Genomic DNA, 21897 nt, shown 5'->3' with positions numbered 1-21897 from the left:
ACTTGAAGTCTTGCTGGCTGGGATTAAAAATATAAGTTACAATTTGCTTTAAATAGTGAGAAACTGACACAGAAGTATGATCTGTTAAACAATCTTACCTATTGATTAAAAGCTCTACCACTTACCGTTGTTAGACCCTTCTTTGTCTTGTGGCATAAAACAGGCGATCCTTTTAAACAAGGGTTTCTGCCTCCATAGACTTAGGCATCCATTACAATTTTTGTGGATATCGCTTCATGGTGAGTTCTTTTGTGTTTTGGGGTTTTTTTTTTGTGGTTATTTGGGGTTTTTTGCATCTATATATTTGTACTAGGACTGTAGTACAATAGACTTGTTCCTCATGAAATATTGGTGACTGTTTGCTGAGTGGAGAAGTATGAGAGTGCTCTTTTTGCATACACAAATACAGTTTCAAAAAGACTTGGCCGTTTGGTCTAGTTCTGGTTTACTTTATGTACATTTTAAAACCTGACATTATGCGTTAAGAACCAGGAGCTGGTAGGGATCTTAAATAATGATCAGACATTATATACACATTGTCAGTGTTTCAGAAAAAAAACATTCATCTGCAATCTTTACCTTCCCAGCCGTCTCAAGCACCAGTAAATGTGTCTGCTGTTTTTTTTTTCAAATGATTTTTTTACTAAATTCTGAAATGCATGAATAAATTGCTGAAGCAAAACCAGTTTCAATGCTTTTTGAGATTTTATTTCCAAGATACTTAGCATAAACAGAAACCATTTTGACCTTCAGTCTGCAGCAGAGTTTGCCTTTGTGTTTAGCTCCAGCTGTGTTCCAATAGCTTTGAGAAATCCTGCTGAGCCCCTCAAGAGGAACTTGTTTGCACCTGGAACTACACCAGTGCAACCTGCATAAATCATTGCTGGGGACGACAGACTGCTCAGCCTTTCTATGCAGATTTTTCCACTCAAACTGTGGATGCTGGAAGAGACTAATAAATACAAATATGTAGTATTGTAGCTGTGCTCTGACACGTGCATGTGTGATACATATCTTTGAGGGCAGTTCCCCTGTGCGTTCATGGATGCACCCAGAGAAGACAAAATAAAGGTCACTTATTATTGATACTCACATTAAACTGTTCCTTCCCTCCCTCCCTCCACGAATTCCAAAAAACATTTAAAAAAATATGTTTTTGTAAGAAATCATACTGCTTAACTGATGCTCAGATAATTTTAATGCATCTTTTGCTATGCTTCCTAGGTGCCAGATACACTAAAGAACAATTATGAATTAAAAAATGATTGGCTTTTTGTTTAATGTGAGTTTTACATGTTTTAATGTAAAAAGGATTTCATTCATGGTTTTTAAATGCTGTTAATTTTCATCTCCATCATACTAGAAGTATTTCATAAAAAGTGGGAGTTATAAGCATAAAAATACAATCAAGCTGTAATCCTAACGTTCCCTCAGTAAAAGATTTATGTATAGATTGAGAATTTTTACTATAACAGATAAATAAGCTGTGTAGTTTCTCGTTATTTTACTTTATATCCTATGCTAAATTTCTTAAATTTATTCCCAATGTATTGTATATCTCTGAAACAACAGTTGTAAATCTACATGATGTAGTTTATATGTGTGACATTGGATAAGAATGCTGTTAAAATCCTTAACTGTGCATTGATCGTAGCCAGGTCCTGAAATAATTGTACTGTTCTAAGTTCTGCTGAAGTTTGTGTGGAAGAACTGTAAAAGTGGGCCTGATTTATTTTATTTTTTATTTACATTCAGGGTGCAGTGTGAACTGATTGTGCTTCAGTTTGGTTTTACTTAATCATTTTAGAATCATCACTACTACAAGTACTGTAATTTATTTTCTCTTTTTGTGGGGTTGATATGGTTAACCCAAACCTCTGGTTTCAGAGTATCACAGAGTCTAAATAACTTAAAATTTGTATCATTAATGTAAGAATTGCATTTTTAGCTACAATACCTTTTAGAAAAAGTTACGTCTGCAAAAAAATTACAGAAGAGGATGTGTGTTTACTGACAATGTGAGTTAATGAACTAATGAATTACGTGCATGGTGCCTGCAGGTACGCACTAAAATGGGACTGCTAGTGACAAGGTGATCACCGTTTCAGGTTTGACCTAGTCATAGTATAATCAATTGTTTGTACAGGAGCTACATGTCCTATATTAGTTTGTGGAAAAAAATTATATATTATAAAAAAATCAAACCTTTGTAAGCTGTCCTTATTGCAGTACTTTACAATCTAATTTAGAAAAGTGAGAAATAGTTCATTTGTAAAACAAGATGCTTGTGGTTTTATGAAATGCAAATTAGTCTGCTTTTGAATCCCCAAAGAATCCTTTACTGAAGCACAGATTTTGAAACTGCATGTTCACACATGTAGACAGTTTTCAGAGTTTGTAGATGAATTTAGAGATTTGTGGATAATCAGAAGCTGGATTAAGAACAAAGTAGAGGAATAACGAATCATCAAGGCAAATGTGATTATTTATGTACACTTTTATCTCAGCACTATTCAGCGTATCTTGCTAGAATGATTAAGAGAACAGAGAGATCCTTTTACGTGAGCACAGTGGAAAAACATGTTTTGTTTAGCCTAGCAAAGCAAAAGCTGAGTATTTCTATCGTTGCTATGTATAATTAGAGTATGGGTAACGAGTAAGTAAGAAAAAACCTCTGTTGTTTGGAAGGCCAAATGAATGGATGCTAGTACTGGCACTAAAAGAGGGGTGGTTAGTTAGTTATGTACAAACTTAGCTGGAAATTAAAATTTTTAATAATTAAGGAGGGTGAGTTCTTGAACAGTCTTCCTGAGAGAATAGTATACCAAAGAAACTGAGTGCTTTTTAGGAGAAATTTGGTGAATTTATGGAAATTTATGGTATGGTATTTATGACATTAGTGGAATGAGTTCAGTGTGCTATGTGTCTTCCAATGGGATAGTAATGTTGAAGTTCGTTATGAATTAAAATATATATGAAGATATCCACTCATTAATAAACTGCATTGAGTTTCCAAGAATTGGCTACTGAAAATACATTTAAATACTGCTGATTCTGTTTAAACAGTATCTCAGCTACAGGAATTTTTCTTAGTGTTTCAGGAAGTATCAAAAAGCTGTCAGAGATATCGTTTAAAATTACAGAATTTTACTAGGAAATGGGTTTTGGTAAGGAGTAGGTGTTGATAACATAGACCTTACAATAGCTGAAAAGCAAGTCGTTTTTATTTGCTATGGAAGTCCTTTTCGAAAGCACTACCTCAGGTAAATATCCAGTTATGTGTGTTCTAACTGACTTGTAATGAAATATTCAGCATCACTATTCGGAACATTTTCTGCAGTCACAGAGAGAAACAGCTACTTTTTGTTTATCCTTAATACAAGACAAGTTTTTCAAGAATTATTTGAAGAGTTCATAGCTTGAATGAATCATGTAACTCATAATCACTAGTCGATAAAACCGTCTGATTTTGGCTGTATTTAAATATGATTGAAATTGTTTTCAATTTGATGTTGTGGTACATTTTCTGATTAAAATTACCAGCTACCAGGCTATGACAATGTAACCTAAATAAAACAAAGCACCAGTGAGTTTCACCAGGATATGCTAACTTTTTTTCCTTTCCCCTTAAATAAATTTAATGTTCTGTTTACAGGGCTGCTCTTGGTCTGTTATATTTGTGGATTTTGATGCCCATAACCGCAACAGACAGACTCTCTGTTCATTGCTACCCCGAGAGTCAAGATCTCATGTAAGTAATTTGATGAAATTCACCTCAACAGAGTGTGGAGGAAATAAATGGATATGAACATAATTCTTAGTTCTACGATGACCATTACGTTCTGCTTAATAAAGACAGTAATTTGCTGGGAAGATGTTAAATTTTTGCTTCTTAAGTGTCACTGTCATATAGTTGTTTCTCTGGAGTGGAATTATGATGACATTCTTTATTTTATGAATATTTAGGTTAAAATGGTAGCCCGTTGGTAGCTTTCTAAACAATTTTAAAATGAAATGTTAAATAATAATCATTTGCAGTAACTTAAGTAGGGTTTGCAGGCTTGATGATTGTTTTTCTTTTGGCCTCATTTCCACTACACAGTCAGTGCCTGCATTTTTGAAACACTTTATTTTAGCTTTAATTAATTCTTTTGTCTAGAAAAGAAGCCTTTAAGGTTGGCTTATCATAAATGGCTGAATATGGAGGATTTCTTGTTATTATTAGCTACTGTTACAAATAAGTATTTCCTTAGTGATAAATCTAAGTGACATAAATATAGATTAATTAAAAAATAATCTATTTCAGTACTAACATCAAAAGTAAATTTGGTTTTTGAAAATCAGTAATTTAAAATGAGTGATAATAGAGTTCTGCTTTTTTGTTCATTCTGGGATATAATAGCATTTTTGTTCATGAAACAGACTATTAATCTTCAACATTAATAGTTTACTCGTGTAGAAGAATTATAGCAGAGTTGTAATACTGGATAATTAAAATAAAAGGCACTGTCAGCTACTTTTTTATAGTCCAATGGTCTTTTAGAACTCTTTTGCTGTTTATTACTTGCCGGAGACTTGAAATATTCCAAAAGAAGCTGGTTTCATAAGTTACTTATGCTACAGAAGCAATCTTTCTGTCCCTTTTTTCCTTTTATGGGTTCACATCAATGATATCTGCAAAAATATGGTATTTGAAGTGATTGAATATCCTAGATGTATCAGCAGAAAGGAATAACAAAACAGCGCATGACATAAGAATTATAACTTAAAAGTACTTTTTTGTGTTTCTGTAAGCTTACCTGCAGTGCTGATGCACTAGCTAGTAATTTTTCTGGTGTTTTTTTTTTAAATTCATGATAGTTGCACATGACGTGATTCTTGAGAAATGCTACTTATAATTTTTTCTGAAATTATTCCCGTATCACCTTAATCGTAAATCAGATAGGCTTGTTTGTTACAGCACCTGAAGAATATTCCTGAAAAAGCTTTTCACAAATTATGATGTAATCATAGTTACTTCTCAGCATTGCACCTTTATAAAATGTATGTGATTCTTTTTGATTGTAGGATGCCTAAATGTTTGTGTTTCCTCCAGGAATAACCTGGAGGATGTTTTTGGTTTCTAAACCCACAAAGTTCTAGAATATATTCACTTATCCCTGCAGATTATCACTGTAAAGTAGGTCAGATTCTGAGTCAAATGTGTTCTCTTTTAAATCATATATCTGAATATTGGGTTTGTAGTTTATCCTTGTACATCTTTGGAAGTCTTATTTTGCACACTGTTTTAATATTGGAGTACTATGATTTTGGTAAAGATAAGATAATGTTCCAAATGTGTATTTCACTTAGTAAGTTAGACAGTCTCTGAATCAAATAATTGTCAGAGATCTAATTAAATTTGTAATGTGCTATTTCTCCCTCTCTTTCCACAGAATACTGATGCAGCTCTTCTGCCCTGTCTTAGTTATCCTGCATTTGCTTTGGATGATGAGGTTTTATTCAGTCAAACACTAGATAAAATTACTAGAAAATTGAAAGGAAAATATGGATTTAAAAGATTTCTGAGAGACGGGTACAGAACAGCGCTGGAGGACAGAACACGACGTTATTATAAACCAGCAGAAATTAAGGTAAAGGAATACGTGGCCTATACAAGGACAAATTTTGGTTTTCTAGAATGTTTCGGCAATACTTAAACAACAAGAAAAAAACCCAGAAAAACAAACCCAAGCCAAAACAAAATAAAAAAAAATCCAAAAGAAAACAATAACGGTATCCCCTAGTATTTGCAGTTTCAATTGCACAGTGATTCCTAATTGCCTCAAGTGATGGAGATGCATTTTGTAATTTGGCATGTGCAGTTTTGAGAGATCGCTAAGTCAGCAAGTTAGTTGTTAATTTGTTTTGTAATGAATGTGCTTCCGTTTAAATTTAGGGTACAGTTGATTTCACATAACAAATAAGGAAGTTATTTATCATTTTATTTAATTTCACAGCTGACTACAGTCTGAGTGTATAGAAAACAATTTTGCTTTTGACCACAATATTTATCAGTAGAAGTTATCTGAATGAAAATTTACTTTTTTATTTTCCCCGCTAGTTTCTCTGTGGAAAATAAAACATAAATTGTATAAATATTTTGCTTGAGAATGAGCCACAGCATATGTAAAAGCACAGTTAAGGGTTAAATAAGAAGCTGTAATCTAAATGAAAGCTGATGTACTAAAATGTTTTTGCATTCTTATTTGTCTTTTGTTGCTTTGATATTATTCAATAGGATATTCAAATAATTTTCCTTAAACCAAAATGATGAAATGTCTGATTAATTTTTATTCTTTTCAGCTTTTTGATGGCATTGAGTGTGAATTCCCTCTGTTTTTCATTTTCATGATAATTGATGGTAAGTACAGCTTTACATTCCTGTTCTTTAAAGGCATTAGAGAGGTGAGCCTTTAGAGGAAAGATACAAAATGATTCTGCTGTCCTGCCAAAATAAACCATAATGCAGTGATACTAAACATCTCACTGAGAGTTATACCTCATGGGTTAAAAAACCCCAAGCACCCAACCCCCTGTATTTCAGCATTTTTAATGTGAACTTTTTTTAGAATATACCTCAATATGGGTTTTTTAAAAGCTTAGATCTGTGACATTCAGTCCTGCATCGCCTTTTAAGCCTTACAACCTTTCACAGTGTATCAGAGCTTCACAGCAGCACATGAGAGAAAAGGAAATGGAAGAGAGAACACATTGACAAACCGAATGTTGCAGCAGGTCTTTTCAAGTTGGATATTCTGTGGTAATTGAAACAGAATTCAGAAGAAAAGAAAGTGAACCAGAAAAGGCCTAGTTTCTCTTTGAAATGCCTGTGCTTCCTGGCCACGTTTTTCCACGTAGCCAGTTAGTCTGATTAAAAAGAAAAAAAACCCCACAAAACACCAAACAACCAAAACCAAGAAAAAACCCTCAACAACAAAAAAATTACCATTACCTAGACCTTATCTTAAGGATAGGAGACATACCAAAAAAGTTCACAGGATGATTTCAGCATGGAAACTAGAACAATAGGTCTGAATAAGAAAATGAGTAAGGGCTACAGGCATCAAAAAGGTTTTTAAATGGATGGAAATCTGGCCATCCGGTTTTTTTCCCTGTAGTGTGAGGAATAGTTTTCAGATAAAGACGGTGAGGGGCATAGAAATCTGCTATCTACCTAGACTGCTCTGCAGCCACCCACAGATTAAATCATTTTGTTTGAAGATAGAATAAGGTTTCACAATTGATTTTTTTTTTTTTTCTCCTAAATGAACACTCGACATTTTTCAAAGAGCGATGCCCAAAACTGAGTTGAAAGGCAGTGACATATAATGCTGCCCACTTACAGTTTTGGGAAGAACAAGAACAATAATCATCTAACCGAAGTTAGCAGAATAATAAAGAAAGCATTTTATTCTTCTTGTACGAGTAGTACGTATTTTGCACATACTGTCCTTGTCTTTTCTCCTGTACCACAAATTTATCAAATAGAACAATTCTGTTGGTAGATTTTGTGCATGTCTCTCCAAATCCTTAATGCAAAATTTGAAGTGTATATGGTGGCTTAAACTGCAAAAGACAGTGAAATAGGAGGAGCAGATTACAGTTGAATGTCTTTATAATGAAAATGTTGAGAAAAACTCACGGTGCTACATTGTGAATACTGGTTCATCTGAAAGCCTATCTGCCCATCCAGTATACGTGTACAGTACCAAGGGAAGCCTTTTGAGCAAAGTGTATTAAGCTTCTGAATATCTAGGTAACTCCTGATAGCTGGATTTTGTTACCTGTGTAGCAGTGGGACAGTGCTCCATTAAATAAGGAAGGAGGGAGTCCTGTAAATCATAGTCCACAATCTCCTGATTTTGTTTACATCAGCAAATTTTCTTTCAGCACTTCCTTTTTGAAAGATCAGCAGAACATATTTAAGTAACTATATATTTACTATACCTTTATCTATATTTTCTTTTATAATACAAATTAATTAGCTCATCAACTTTTCTGTTTTGTCAATGACAGTTTTTTAGGATTTTTAAGATATGGAGGGTTAAAACACTTCTGGCAAGTAGATACTACTGAATTAGTTATGTGTTTTCTGGTGGTATTAAGAACAGTGTTTTAGTCCTTATGGATGATGATCATTATTACCCAATAGATTTACCTGCACTAGATGATTCTTAACATAAAAGCAATTGTATTATCACATAAATGCATCTTTTAATCCTCTACAGCATCTGCCAATAAGACTAAATTACAAATAGTCAGAATATCATATTGTTATTATGAGCGTGCTCAAGTGATTTGAAATTGTTTAGTGTGTCACTTAAACACAGCCTTTTTTGTATGCAAACTTTCATTGCATTTGTTTCTCTTGGCAAGCGATTTCATTTCCTGTACGTGTACTTGGGAATATTTGAAAATGTAATGAATGCTTGTCAAGCTTTGGTTTTGGATAGAGCATTGAAGAGCCATGGAAAGGAAGGAATCTCAGTGCAGTAGTCAGACTCCAGCTTTCTACTGCACTCTGGCTTTTCAGTAGGGTAGTTGGTTGGATATTCTTAAAATAACGTAAATGATACATTTTTGTGACTTTTCATACATCCATAAAAGTCACAAAGATTAACAAAAACATTTCTAAACTTAAACCTAAAACCCAAGAAAAACCATATCTAAACATATTATGCACATAAATGCATCTGTACCTATACATAAACACGTGTCATACCCACATAAACATATCTAACAAAAAACATAGCTAAACTTTTCCTAGTAAAGATGTTCTGGTGTATTTGTTCTCAGTGGATGAGCTTCTGGTTTTCCTTTGTCTTTTTTTTGCATTTCGGAATTCACCCTTCTTAAGAATACAAAAAGACTGCTTTAGTACTAATTTTCTCTTGGGATTTTTCTCAAAATGAAATTGTTTAGGACTCTCTGGGTAGTAGATATGCATTGGTAGCTGTGGGAAAGGATTGAACTAAATAAATCAGTATGACTGTTTTCTGGATTAGACACATTTGGATAGTTTTTTTTAAAACTTTTTTACATTTCTGGTTGAATGTGGAGGATTACGGTTATTTTCTAGGATAAGTTAAGGAGAGAAACATTACAGCTGTTTTTAATGATATGGAAGAATATGGTAATTGAAAAGGAAAACTATGGAAAGAAATGGGTGAAAATGCGTGAAAAATATACAATGAAATGTTTTCATCTAACTTGTTCCCCTTTAAATGTTAAAAAATGTTCTGTTTTAAAACATCAGTGTGACTTGTCAAATTCATCCACATTTTCCTTGATGAAAAGAAATGCTTTTGGTATTTTTGGTATATCTTTTCATGTCAGAACTTTTGATGAACTGAACACTGGTCATGTTAATATTCACCAGATTCATTTTGGGAGGACTGAGTTCTGCTAGAAAAACAGTTAAGGTACTGGTACTCCCAAACTTAGCAATATCTCCCCAAAAGCAGCATCATAAAGAGTTGACTGTTCTGTTTAATATCTCAAGGTGTGCTAGCAGTTCTGAACCTCTAGAATATGAACATATAACACCTATGTAACTTATCAATGTAAACATTCCATCTCATCTTTGGAGGGGAATTTTTCAATTTACTACTTCAAACTCCTTTTGTATTTTTCTGGGCAACTCACTTCTAAATTAGTTTGAAACTCTGTCCTAAAGATTTAGAACCAGCCTCTACCTCCCCGCTGGACACAGGCTCTGCTTCTTCATTCTGCTATGATTAAGGAAGTGGTTTACAGGTAGCTAGGCTGGTTGTCTTTGTCCAGTTCCTGAGCCTCTGCAAGTTCACAGCTTTACTATCCCATGTAACCCACCATCAATTCCAGTTGAAGCTCACAAGAGAGTGGCTGATTCGTGATCCCTGTGAGATTCAGCCGCAGCAGTGAGTGAGGATCTACAGTTCAGTGTTTTACTTTTCATGAACTATTTAGTGTGTAGGCACTACCCCACTGAAAAATAAACACTAGATTTTTTTTCTTCTTTTATGAACATTAAGCTGACAGAAAAGTTATTTCTTCCATTAAATCAATTATTGTTTGGTTGTTTTTAGGAGTTTTTAGAGGAAATCCTGCACAAGTAAAGGAATATCAGGATCTTCTGGATCCTTTGCTTCAGCATACATCTGAAGGTATTATCTGATAATCGTTCTTCTAAATCACTGTAGCTTTTTATTGATCTGAAATGATTGAAACACTGACATTCCTATTAATGGATATTGCAGTCAGAGCAAAGGAGAAGTAATAACATCACTACGTTTCCTCATAGCAAAATACTTATAGTAAATAATCTCTTTCATGTAGATTGCAACTTACAGTGTGATAATAAAAGTAATGTTGTCTGGAAGAGTGCTACTGATATAAATGTAGGACCTGCACTGTACCCAGTCATTCCTCCCCTCGTTTGCCTGTGCTTCGTTATTTGCAATGTTCGATTTGACTCTGCAGGAAAACATTAACTACCAACGGCCAGATCGTCTCAGTGTTCCACCTGGGTACAGCTGAGAATTACTTGCATCGTTCATTCTGACTTAACTCCACAAGATGTAAAAAATAATTTGGCGTATGCATATGAAATTGTTTCTAGCTTAGAGCAGTAAAAGTGCAACATGCTAATTTTAATAAAAATGTTCTCTACTTGAATTGTGCACGCCGGAATTTTGGTGGAACTGCAGATGAGGCTATTGAGGGCCTGTAGGCACATCCATCCAAAATTCAGGTAAAGAAAAAAAAGACCATAAGTTTGAGTGGGAGGTAAAAGAAATGGCCTGAGAACAGAACAAGCTTCCATATACTGACAATCCAGTTTTAAAACTCAGCATCTGTAGTCACCTGTGCTTGGCATGTGTGGTACAGTTACACAAGTAGATGCAGAATATTTTAGTCCTATTTATTCCTTAAACTTGAAGAAGTTATGGCATCTTGTTTCATGATGTTTCAGCATTAAAATGCTGGTTTAAACTTGTTTTTGCATACTTGCAAAAAATTATAGTTTTGATTTAATTAAATGTTTGACTACTTTTGGCCAAGATTTTAGTTTTTAAAAGTTGTTTGATAATAATGACCTGGTGTTAAATGTAGGGGGGAAAAAAGCACAAGTGTTTCACTCTAATGCAGCTTTCATTTGTTTTGGTTATGGTTTGTTACCTGTACTGCATTTTGCTTTTAGTGAGAAATATTTTTTTTTTCCTTTTTGCACAGTTTTTCTTTCTTTTTTCTTTTGCTAAACAGAGAACGTATGTGTTCTGAGAAGAAATTCTGTGGAAATGTTTGGTGAAAAATAAAGTAGTTTAATAATGCCGTGGGTTTCCTACACTGATTGTGGTTTTGAGAGAGAACAATGAATGAGAACAGCCTTTCTGTTCAAGCAAATTCTTGCTAGGGTATAATTTTTCCTCTTTTGAATCCACTTCTGTTTTATTAGGGGACTACAATCAAATAATAAGGGAAGTGGAACTTATTTACTTACTGTGCTTATTTTAAAACTCCATAGGCTGTCCTGTTGTACCCAAGTATTACTATGTGCCAGCTGATTTTGTTGAACTGGAAAAGAAGAACCCTGGCAGTCAGAAACGGTTTCCTAGTAACAATGGACGCGATGGAAAGCTTTTCTTGTGGGGACAGGCAGTTTACATCATTGCAAAGCTCCTGGGTAAGAGGCTGAGGAAATTCTCTCAGGTTTTGACTCGTCAGCAGTGAAGGATGTTTATCTTGGTAGTGTTTTCCATGAATCTGAAAAAAACAAATTGGCTTGAGTTTTGAATGGACTGTGGGTGGCATGTGTGTCCTCTGGTTTGGTACATACGTGATAGGCAAAAATGACTTTTTATTCTTTATGTTGAAAATTCATGCTGCATGTAGCATACTATGAAGCTTACTGGAATATTTCACAGAATATTGAAAATCTTCTAAACATGACGGGTTTCTTTTTTTTCTGTTTCTTTTCCTGACTTTCCCACTTATTTCTTCTTCATGACAAAATCTATTAATGTGACACTTTCCGGATTAATTATATCAGCTGCACCTGTACAGTGGTGTTTGTAAGTGATCTATAGCATTTGATTGCAATTATTTACTGCTTTAAGCATGACAAGCTTAAATGTTGAATTGTTGCAGTCTCAGATAAAGGTAGTGTTTTCTTCAGTCTATGTTATATTTACCCTTTAAAATAGAAGAGACTAGATGAGCATTTGAAAGTGCATTTCAAGGTTTGGCCAATGAAGGTCGTTACGGTGAATTTCAGTCACAAATGGGCTCTTGGTCTTACTGACAAGGAATCAAAGGCTAATGCAAAAACAGTTAAGCCAGGAAAGTCTTCACGGTTAAGATTTTTTTCCTTAATATTTCTTTCAGGAAAAAGATACATTACTTTATTTTAACATGCTCAGCATTTACCTGGTAATTGGTAGATTGAGTTCTAAAAACTTTTTCAGTGAACACTGTAAAGGGAAACAGGCTGTCGGCAGTGAAAATGAGAAAGATTGAAGGGGGCTTTAAAAATGTAAGACTTGGCAAGAACAGTGGTTGCATCTTTAGGTATGGAAGAACAGAGCCCGTCTGGTGCTCCACCTGTTTGGCTTCACTGCATTCCTTACATAATTCCTTTTTCAGCCAACACTGTAAAGCAACTGCAGGCAATCTCACCTTTTAAAGAAAAAAATTTTAATTTAACCTCTTGGTATTACCCAAGTAAGCCTCAAATGTGTGTGCAGGAATGCTGTCGTAATTCTGCGAGTATTCATCTTGTGCTGATATTTGTGTACTTCTATGCCTGCGGAATCCTGCCTCAATAATTGCGTTTTTCTCTTTGCTAAATGCCGTTTGAGTAACGTAGCTTTTGTTTCCATTCTTTCTTTTGCTGAATGTTCTTACGCTTTTCTTTAAAAATTGTGCTAAATCTCTTTCTGAATTGTTGTTAATAGTAACTGTTTCCTCTATTGTTTTAAAACTTATTCTCCGCTGTATTCACTACTTTTCATTACTCCCTTTTTTCAATTTTTTTTTTCCCTTTTCTCTCATAGTCTCTGCAAATAGCTTTGGAAATTTCATTGCAAAGCTAACTCTATTCACCTGTTATTGTTATATCAGGAACTCAATTTATCAATACTAATTTATAATTGGTGCATTTAATTTTGCTCCTTTCTGGGTGAAAACCTACATGAATAACAATTTTGTCCTTGGTGAAAGCCTTTGTGTGTGTTACTTGGCTTGTTGGTGGTGCTAATTAAGTGGAAGCCTGACTCCAAACACTTCGCTTTCTGGGAAGGTACTGGTTTCCCATTTCATCATCCATTCCAGAAACTGTTGTGTTGCCTCGAGGGTAGCAATTAATTTGTATTTGCTCAGCCTCCTTGCTTCTGTTATGTAGGCGACGCGCAATAGAACCTTTTTAGACTCTTCTGTCTGTGGGCCTGGTGTCTGCCTGTTGCCGTCCAAATTCTTCTAAATGCAGCAACATGAAACTGAGTCAATTCTTTTACATCTCGCTGCTTCCCACAGAGGGGCAAACTGAAGTAGTGAAGTCAAAATTTTGGTCCTGCTTATAAAGGCTCTGAATAACAGAGGCGATGAAAGCGTCTGCCTACCGCTGTTGGAAGTCACTACATGCTTATGCAACTTAGAAAATTGTTTATGAATAAAAGCATGCATTTTGCAGGTGGTGATACAATTTTTTGTAGAATTTCTTTCTTGCTTTTGGTTGAGGAAGTTTGTAAAGCCCTTCTGGTAGGGTCCCTGTCACAGAGCAAGGGAAATGGATGCCAGGTATTCAGCTGTTTTATGCAACTGAAAATTCACTCAGTTTAGTCTTTCATTTAGTAGCTCTCTTATCCTTCCTGTACTTTTCCTTATAATTTTTAAATCTTATTCTCTGGATGCAGTGCTGCCTAGAAGGAAGTTAAAAGTTTTTAGCAATATTTTTTAGAGTACAGACCAAATGGGTTAAATGTTGTCAGCTGTTGCTGTTGTAAATAATCAGCTAACAAAGAAAACTCTGCACTTGAATTCTGATAGACTTGTATTTGTGATAATAGTGATGAATATTCACTGAGATTCTTCTTTTAAATAAAATTTTAAGTATTGAAAGTTGGCTTAAATTTTGTATTAGTCTCTTGGTATAATGGTTTTAAATACGAAATTATTTTGACTACGTATTTTAGTTACTGAGCAGTGTAAATCAACGTAAAAAACCATGGAAATAGAAGGCCTATTCTGGAAACCACTCTTGCTTTTAAGAACTATGAGGCAGAGTCCGTTGATCATTTGGTGACTGAATTTTATAGCATCAGCAGTACTACAGATAATTTAAGTAACTTTCATGCTTTTGGCCAGCGCAGGAAGTCTGACTGTGTGGACAGGAGCTTAGATGACTGTTTTCCTTAAAATGAGTTTTGGTAACTCATGTGTCAGTATATTAATAAATTGTCCGTGTTAATTTTTCATAATCTAGCTTTGCCTTTTTTTGTTGTTTGTTTACCATAATCACGTCTGCATGGATTGTGACTCCGCAGGAGTAGCGCAGGGCAGAGTAACAGGGTCCTTTTCCTGGCAGGAGTCACGCTGCGTTCCCTCCACAGAAGGCTGAGGACCGGGGATTGTCACAGTTGTCTGGTGGCTGACGGTCGCTGGCACAGGCGCTGGCAGCAGCCCGGCTCGGGGCGGGGAACTGCCCCAGCAGTGCCCTTCCTTGTCTGCCCGTGCGGTTTCTTTTCGTTGCCCCATCTATTCCGCTTTCTGTTCTTCCCTAACACTGTTCAGCTTGAGCCAGGACACGTTTGGAGTCGATAACCTGCTGTCGTAACTTACTGCACCGCGTAGAATTCAGAAATACTTTTCTTCTCAAGACAGCGTTGGTTTTCTGTTGTGACTGAATTAAGCTAATAGAGTCGTGAGTTATTTCTCTTCTAGAATAACAGCAGATTTCCTAGTGTAGAGTGTGCAAATTAACTTACCTACAGGAGAAATGGAAATGCTCTGTGACCTCCTCTGTAGCAGGAATTAAATAAAGATTGGGCAGTTTCATGTCAAAATGAGATTTTGATGGCAGAATGCTTATTTGAAGGGCGTAATAGCTCACAGTAGATTGTGAATCTTTATTCAAGGCATTTGTTGAAACTTTTTAATAGTATACTTTTATCTGAGTACTTAATTTTTTTTTTCAGAAGGTTAAAATAATGGAATTTTAGGTCTGTGGGTTTTTTTTCCATGTAAAAAACTCCCTATAGAAATTGCTAGGTTTCAAATATATTTGTGGGGTTTTTTTTTACAATTTCTTCTTGAGATACCATATTGAGAGATATCTTTGATATCCCTTGTCCCTTTCAGGATTATAGTCGTGCAATTACCTTGAGATAGAGGCTGTCATCTTTTCTTCAAAGCTAAACAATTTTTTATGATAACCACTGAGTTTCTAGTTAAAGCTCTGAGTAATCCAGTGGTTGTGGATTGAGGGCTTTTTATGTGACTTGTGTGTTGTAGTCTCTTGTCTGCATATATTCTTTTAACACATCTCTGTGAAAAAATAAAGTATTGCTTTTATATACTACAGTATTACAATTATCTGTAGAAAGAATGAGGCTTGAGTCATTAGTTTTCAAATGAATATAATTTTGCAGGATCTCCTTTTGATTTGTAAATCATTGATCTAAAACAAATATTATAGCAGCAGAACTGACTACATAAAATGTTTGCATGCCTCCTTCACAAAAGCTGCAGAAAGTGCACAAGTCATCCTGTATTTCTATTATTGTTTACTTTCAGCTGACAAGTTAGTAAGTCCTAAAGATATCGACCCTGTCGGACGTTACGTACCTCCACAAGATCAGCGGAACGTTAGCATGAGATTTTCAAATCAGGTAAGCACAACCTTACTATTAACGTGTTTTTACTGAGAAATTGTCATTTGCTGCATGTTACGTTCGGTCTTGTAATACTCCAATTACAGTGCTAGGAAAATATTAAATGTATGTGCGTTTCCTCAGCTGATGGAGGATTGCTTTAAAAGGAAGATTATAACATCTGCAGTTTTGGTAAAACGGTGCATGTTCGCCTTCCAATTAACTGATGCAATGAAAATAATAGATAAAATGTAAGTTTAAATAGCTGCTAGTACATAGGTGTGTTTCTTTGAGTTATAAAATATCTCAGGAAGGCAAGAATGAACCTTCTTCCCCCCTTGCCCCCCCTTTCAATTAATCATCACTTCAGTGTCCTAATATTTTTTGTATTTAGAGCTCCTAAAAGCTACGAGGATGAGGTTCTTTTTTGATGTGCATGGTATATACATGTGCTCCTGTACTTGACTTAGATGCATATCAGGAGTGAGTGCCCAGGGATGGGGAATGCTTGAAACATTGTAATTCAGATCTCCAGTAGACAGGATAACAGACAGAAACTCAGTCTATATGTAGGGACTTCTTTTATTAAAGGAGTAAGAACTGTATGTATGGAAATGTGTAGCTAAGAGATGTTTTTCAGCCTTTTTATTTCTTGGTATAAGCAATATATATTTGAAAAGTTCCTTGTGCAGCATAGTGAATTTGTAATTGAGTCATAAAATATGAAGCGTTTATCTTGAGATTCATTCCAAGATCAGAAGTGAACAATGTTTTTCTTGTTCTATCCAAATGCTGCTTAACCTCTCTTTCCTACTGTTTCCTGTTACCAAGGTAATCCAAGTGCCTGGGTGTTGTCTCATTCATAGTGAGACTCTCATTGTTCACTGTCATGTTAATAAGAGATAATGAAAGCTCAGTGACTTCATTTGTTCCCAGTTTCTTTGTTCTTACATCGCAGGATTATGAATGCTGCAGAAAATTGTGAGCTGCTGATACCAGCTGCCCTTTTAGAGTGCCATTAGAAGCAGCCTGCATTGAGTCAGTGTTGCCTGCAGCCCATAGAATTTTTTTTCTTTGATTCTTGAAACCAATACCTATTAATATGCTGCAGATGAGCACTTTGAAGATGATGATAGAATCATAGAATGGTTTGGGTTGGAAGGGACCTCAAAGATCATCTAGATCCAAGACCCCTGCCATGGGCAGGGACACCCTCCACTAGACCAGGCTGCCCAAAGCCTCATCCAACCTGGCCTGGAACACCTCCAGGGATGGAGCATCTACAACTTCTCTGGGCAACCTGTTCTAGTGCTCCATGATGGTTTTTTCTAAAGACATTGTGTGACTCATCAGGAAATGTTTTAGTAGAAAAACATTTTTACTATTTTTGAGGGTATCTGTGATATGATAGGGAATTTCCAGATCTTCAGACAGAAGTAGTCTCTGTCCTGGGACCTTCCCAAAAGAGATAATAAATAAAACAATAAGAATTTATTTTCCCATAACTTACTCCGTGGTGGTCACTTTGTGGATCAATAAAGCACTTAGTAAAATGCAGTTATCTGGTAAAATTCAGCATTATAATAGGGACTCTAAAAGATCAACAGTTTTGAAAGACTTGAAAATAACTTAAACAGCTACATTTTGATATTTTGCTTCATCTGCAAACAGTGAAAAAAACCTCAAATTTTTGTCACTGTTCAAGGGAGATCAGACTCGATGGTTTGTCCTTCTCAAGTGCTTATACAGCCCCCATGTTCTTTCAGCACTCAGCACTTGTCTGTGCTAGAATTATTTGAAAGTACAATTTTGTTTTACTTGGACAACTTGGTGCAGCTGATGCTTGTTAATCTTTCCCTTTAAAGGCTGTCTTTATCTGCTTAAATTTGCTAAAACTTTGGCAGGAATTTTCCATATTTGGGATCAGCAATGTTTTTGTTGTTGTCAGGATAAGAGAAAGAGAAGACCTTCCCAGAGTGATCCTTGAGTGTATTCTGATGAACAAGATTGAGGTCATATTTGAAAGCTAGAAACCAAGAGAGAATAAGATTACTTTTATTTTTTCTTAAACCTGAACATCTTCGTAGAAATCTGTCTTACATCAATACGTTCAGTGATTCCTGTAGTTGTGTGTATCCTTTAGCATGCAAGAGGTGGTGAGATGGATTGTCTGTTGTTCAGTGGCAAATGGGTGGAATGGTAAATAAATGAAGAAAGAAAGAAGCTCTGGGATTGCCTAGGTCTGCTTATACTCCTGTTCTTCCCAGTGATCACACTTCTTTGCTATAGATGACTCTGCAGGCTTTTCTGTGATACGTAAAAGATAAAACTGTCCGAGATCCTGCAGGTGCTTCTCAAGGTGGGTTAGAAGAAAGAGAGGCACTTTGGAATTCGTGGCAATTCTGGATCTCTGTGGCATCAGGCCTTTGCTGCTCAGAGGCTACAATGAGGATGTAGAAGTTGTGACCAGAATGGTTAGTGTCCCCACAGTGCTAACCAGGTGACTGTGGAATTTCATTGGGATTGTTTGTACTGACACAGGTGCTGTGTGTTGATACAAGTAAATTGGTACCAGGGCAAAAGGCTCCTTGATACAGATGTTAGTTGGAATTGGTCATCGTTCCAAGAAGGTTAGAAAGTGAAAGGCAGGTGCACAGATGTATGGACGAGGGTGAAGTGGGCCTCATCAGCAAAGTCTCGCAGTTAAAGGCAGCAAACTTCAAGTTCCAGCTGAGAGTCCTGACCTTGACTTTTTTTCAATTCACGTTTTAAATTTGCTTAAACAGTTTTTCTGAATATTTGATTGTGCCATTTTATCTAATTGAGCTGATTGATGCAAAATCAGTATTTAGTATTTGCCTTAAAGTGCTAGGAAAATGACTAAAAATAAAATACAAAATGAGAACACAACATCTTAGTTATGTCCTTGGACATCAAAAGCAGTTTCTTCTCTTCCACGATGTCTTCTCTTTTCCATATAGCTAAAGAACTGTTCAATTAAATTGAACAGAAAAGCGTTTCCACTTTTAAATTTCATTCCTGTAGGGAATAAATGAGGATATGTAAAACTTTCAGTGCCTGTGTATATAAATTGTGTTGAGGTATAGTGTTTCGGAAAGTGATGTACAAACAAGGCCTTTTTAATATTTATTTGAAGTCTCGTGCCAAGAAAATATTTCTTAGAGAAATGCATTTTCCATGTAAGCAATTTTCATATTTTGGTTGCATTGACTATAATGTCTATAAACACTTGCCATTGAAAAGTGCGATTAATTTAGTTTTTTTGTGGCTTGGGTGCCACTACAAAAATAAGTGTAATGCCCATATAATTATTATAGATTTAAGCAAGCAATGAAAAGTAGTTAGAATATTCCAACCTTAGGCTTAGAGGTTTGAAGCACCAGTGAAGAATATTCTCGAATTAGATAAAGTAAGGTAATAGAGACCCACAAAGGCAAAATTGCTATGAAAACTATATATATAACTACATATAACTATATATAACTATATAACTGCAGCTGTGAATGCATCACTCAACCCAGAAAATCTCATAAAGGAGAACAATCTTGTTTGTTGTAGAAAACTGTGAAATCAAATGAGCAGTATAGTAAAAACTTAATGCCCACTAATACTAACATATTAATTTGGTCTGTTTATGGTTAAAAGGAAATGTTTTTCTCTCCTAATTTAATGCCCCAGAAAACTTATTTTTTGTTTTCAGGAAAAGGTCTCCGTATGTTCCCTCCTGGGAAATGCCAGTGTGGTGCTGGAGCAGGATCCTCTTTGCTAGTTGTAGTCTGTGTTCCAGAACGCAATGAAGCCATCAGAGAGATTCTCCTTTGCACTAATAATTTGCTTTGTGATGCCAAATGGTCAGTAGTGTTTCAGGTTAAATCCCGTTCATGAGCTAAAAAGAAAATTAAATCCTTTGTGCTCCGTTTCCTTTATTGGAAGAAGATACTGCATGGCATTTTTCTTTCAGTGGGAATAGCTCTTGAGAACCAGATTCCTGAGAAGAGCTCTTTTATTATTCATTTTTAATGTCTCCATATCCAGGAGAGATTATATTACAACACAGTTTCGGCTGTTGCATTCTGTTTTGGGAGAATTTAGTGTATAAAAGGGCCTGTATAGTAACCATAGCATTTGAGAAATGTCATGAGGTGGGGTGGGGTTTTTCTGGTTTTGTTTTGTGTTTTACTGGAGCACATGAAAGCTGATTTATTGCTGTCTTATAATTTTTTGTTGAATTCAAAATTAACCTTACTAAACTGATGCAGTAAGACAATTCATCTTCTGGGTTAACTTGAAATACATGAGTAGGGCTGCAATTAATTAGTTAAATTCTTTGACTGCGTGTGATGACTATATTCTTTTAATGTTTTGCTTTGTAGACTTAGTAATCATTTGTGAGGACCTCATTTGAGTTACTGAAAATTAAGGTTAATGCCCATTGATGAGTTGGGAAGAGAATAGTCAACACGATAGACTGCTTTTTTTTTTAATTTTTTTTTCATGAAGGAGATAACATGTAAAGGAGGAACTAAAATTACCAAGTGTAGGTGGACTGAGATATATGAAGATTTTTCAGATGCCTAAATTATGTTTAGGGTTAGAGCATGTCTATTTTTGATGATTTAGAGAGATCTGTCATGTTGGATTATCTAATATATTGGATGATACCAGGCTGGATGAGGCTTTGAGCAACCTGGTCTGGTGGAAGGTGTCCCTGCCCACAGCAGGGGGGTTGGAAGTAGATGATCTTCAAGGTCCCTTCCAACCCAAACCATTCTACGATTTTATGATTTGTTTTGTAATGTTAGCTATAAGCCAGTTTGTGCTTTCATTTCTCGTAATACAATTGCCTACCACAGTTACCATAATTCCAAAATTGTTAAATACTATTTTAGAATTTAAGGCACACGTGTCTCCGGATTGTATTTCATTTAAGAAGTCTGGTGTGTTTGTAGCATTGGCCGTAAACTGTTGAGCAGTGTTGAGATGCTTCCAGCAGCAGATACGTTTTGGAACAATTCAGTTGGAGTTTTGTAGCAGTGAGGTGGAGTGTTTGGGTTAAGTGCAATTCCTTCTGTTGTGTACAATTTCTCTTTTCCTCATCTCGCTCCATATGCTCGGAAAGCCCAGTAGGTACCGTTTTAATCGGTGTTCCGGAATATTGTGCCCGCTTTCTCACAGGTTCAAAATGAATGGATTTTTTTCAGAGTTCTGAGATTTCCTGGGAATGTGTGCAGAAAGGCATATAGTGATAGCATCTGTCCAGTGGGAGTGCAGCAGCAGACTAACGCAGAGCTGCTTTCTCTGCTTGTGCCAGGCATGGAGTCAGGGATTTCTCCTTTTATCCAGCCTCCAACCATTTATAACCTGGTTTAAAAGTATTAATATTTTTTTTAATCGTCTTTTTTGCTGAGGAAGAACAATTAATCTGTCTTTTATCTTCTGAAAACACTGGGGTATATTTATCATGTGCACAGCATGCACCGTATAGGTGAAAGAGACCCTTCTGCCCACTACCCAGTGTGAAAACGTGAGGCAGAAGGGTAGCCCAGGGTAGGGGGGTCTGTTGCAGCGTCTTGGGGAGACGGTGATTGATGTTGTGTGAGCAGCACCTTAGCTTGCGATCATGTGAAATCCAACACATTCAAACGGAACTTTTACCAAGAAGATTTATTAGGTGGAATATTTAGGAGTTTAATGCTTTTCCACTTTTTTTTTTAATATATAGCAAATGCTCTGTATCATTATCATGATTGGAAAGGGTGACATACTTTTTCATGAGTATTGTATCTGTTATTTTGATCTGTGTTCCTCTAGACCACTGTTTGTGATCCTCCAGGCCTTGATGTGTTAAATGACAATGAAAGTAACTTTCTGTTTAACGTTACAGCAATCCTGTAGTTGTGCAGCAATTCTAGTTACATTTTTCCATAACACTTTAAAAAGTCTAGCTATTTGTCACACGGATTTTGTGTTGCGCCAGTCATGCTGC

The 21897-nt window shown here is 35.7% G+C and overlaps 1 protein-coding gene across 6 annotated transcripts in view; it reads left to right on the top strand.

Moving 5' to 3' along the window:
- The window catches only part of PHKB (phosphorylase kinase regulatory subunit beta), an 82680-nt gene that overhangs the window by 30135 nt on the left and 30648 nt on the right, over positions 1–21897 (top strand). For all 6 annotated transcript variants that reach the window (XM_086620761.1, XM_086620756.1, XM_086620758.1 and 3 more), the window contains 6 exons: positions 3656–3751; positions 5436–5633; positions 6346–6403; positions 10110–10187; positions 11549–11707; positions 15814–15908. In XM_086620761.1, the coding sequence (XP_086476887.1) occupies positions 3656–3751; positions 5436–5633; positions 6346–6403; positions 10110–10187; positions 11549–11707; positions 15814–15908 (684 nt within the window). The remainder of the gene's footprint in view (positions 1–3655; positions 3752–5435; positions 5634–6345; positions 6404–10109; positions 10188–11548; positions 11708–15813; positions 15909–21897) is intronic.

This window comes from Tauraco erythrolophus, chromosome 15 (assembly GCF_009769465.1).
Source record: "Tauraco erythrolophus isolate bTauEry1 chromosome 15, bTauEry1.pri, whole genome shotgun sequence".
Lineage (NCBI taxonomy): Eukaryota > Metazoa > Chordata > Aves > Musophagiformes > Musophagidae > Tauraco > Tauraco erythrolophus.
Note: the sequence above shows the minus strand (reverse complement) of the source record. Positions and strands in the feature narration are given on the sequence as shown.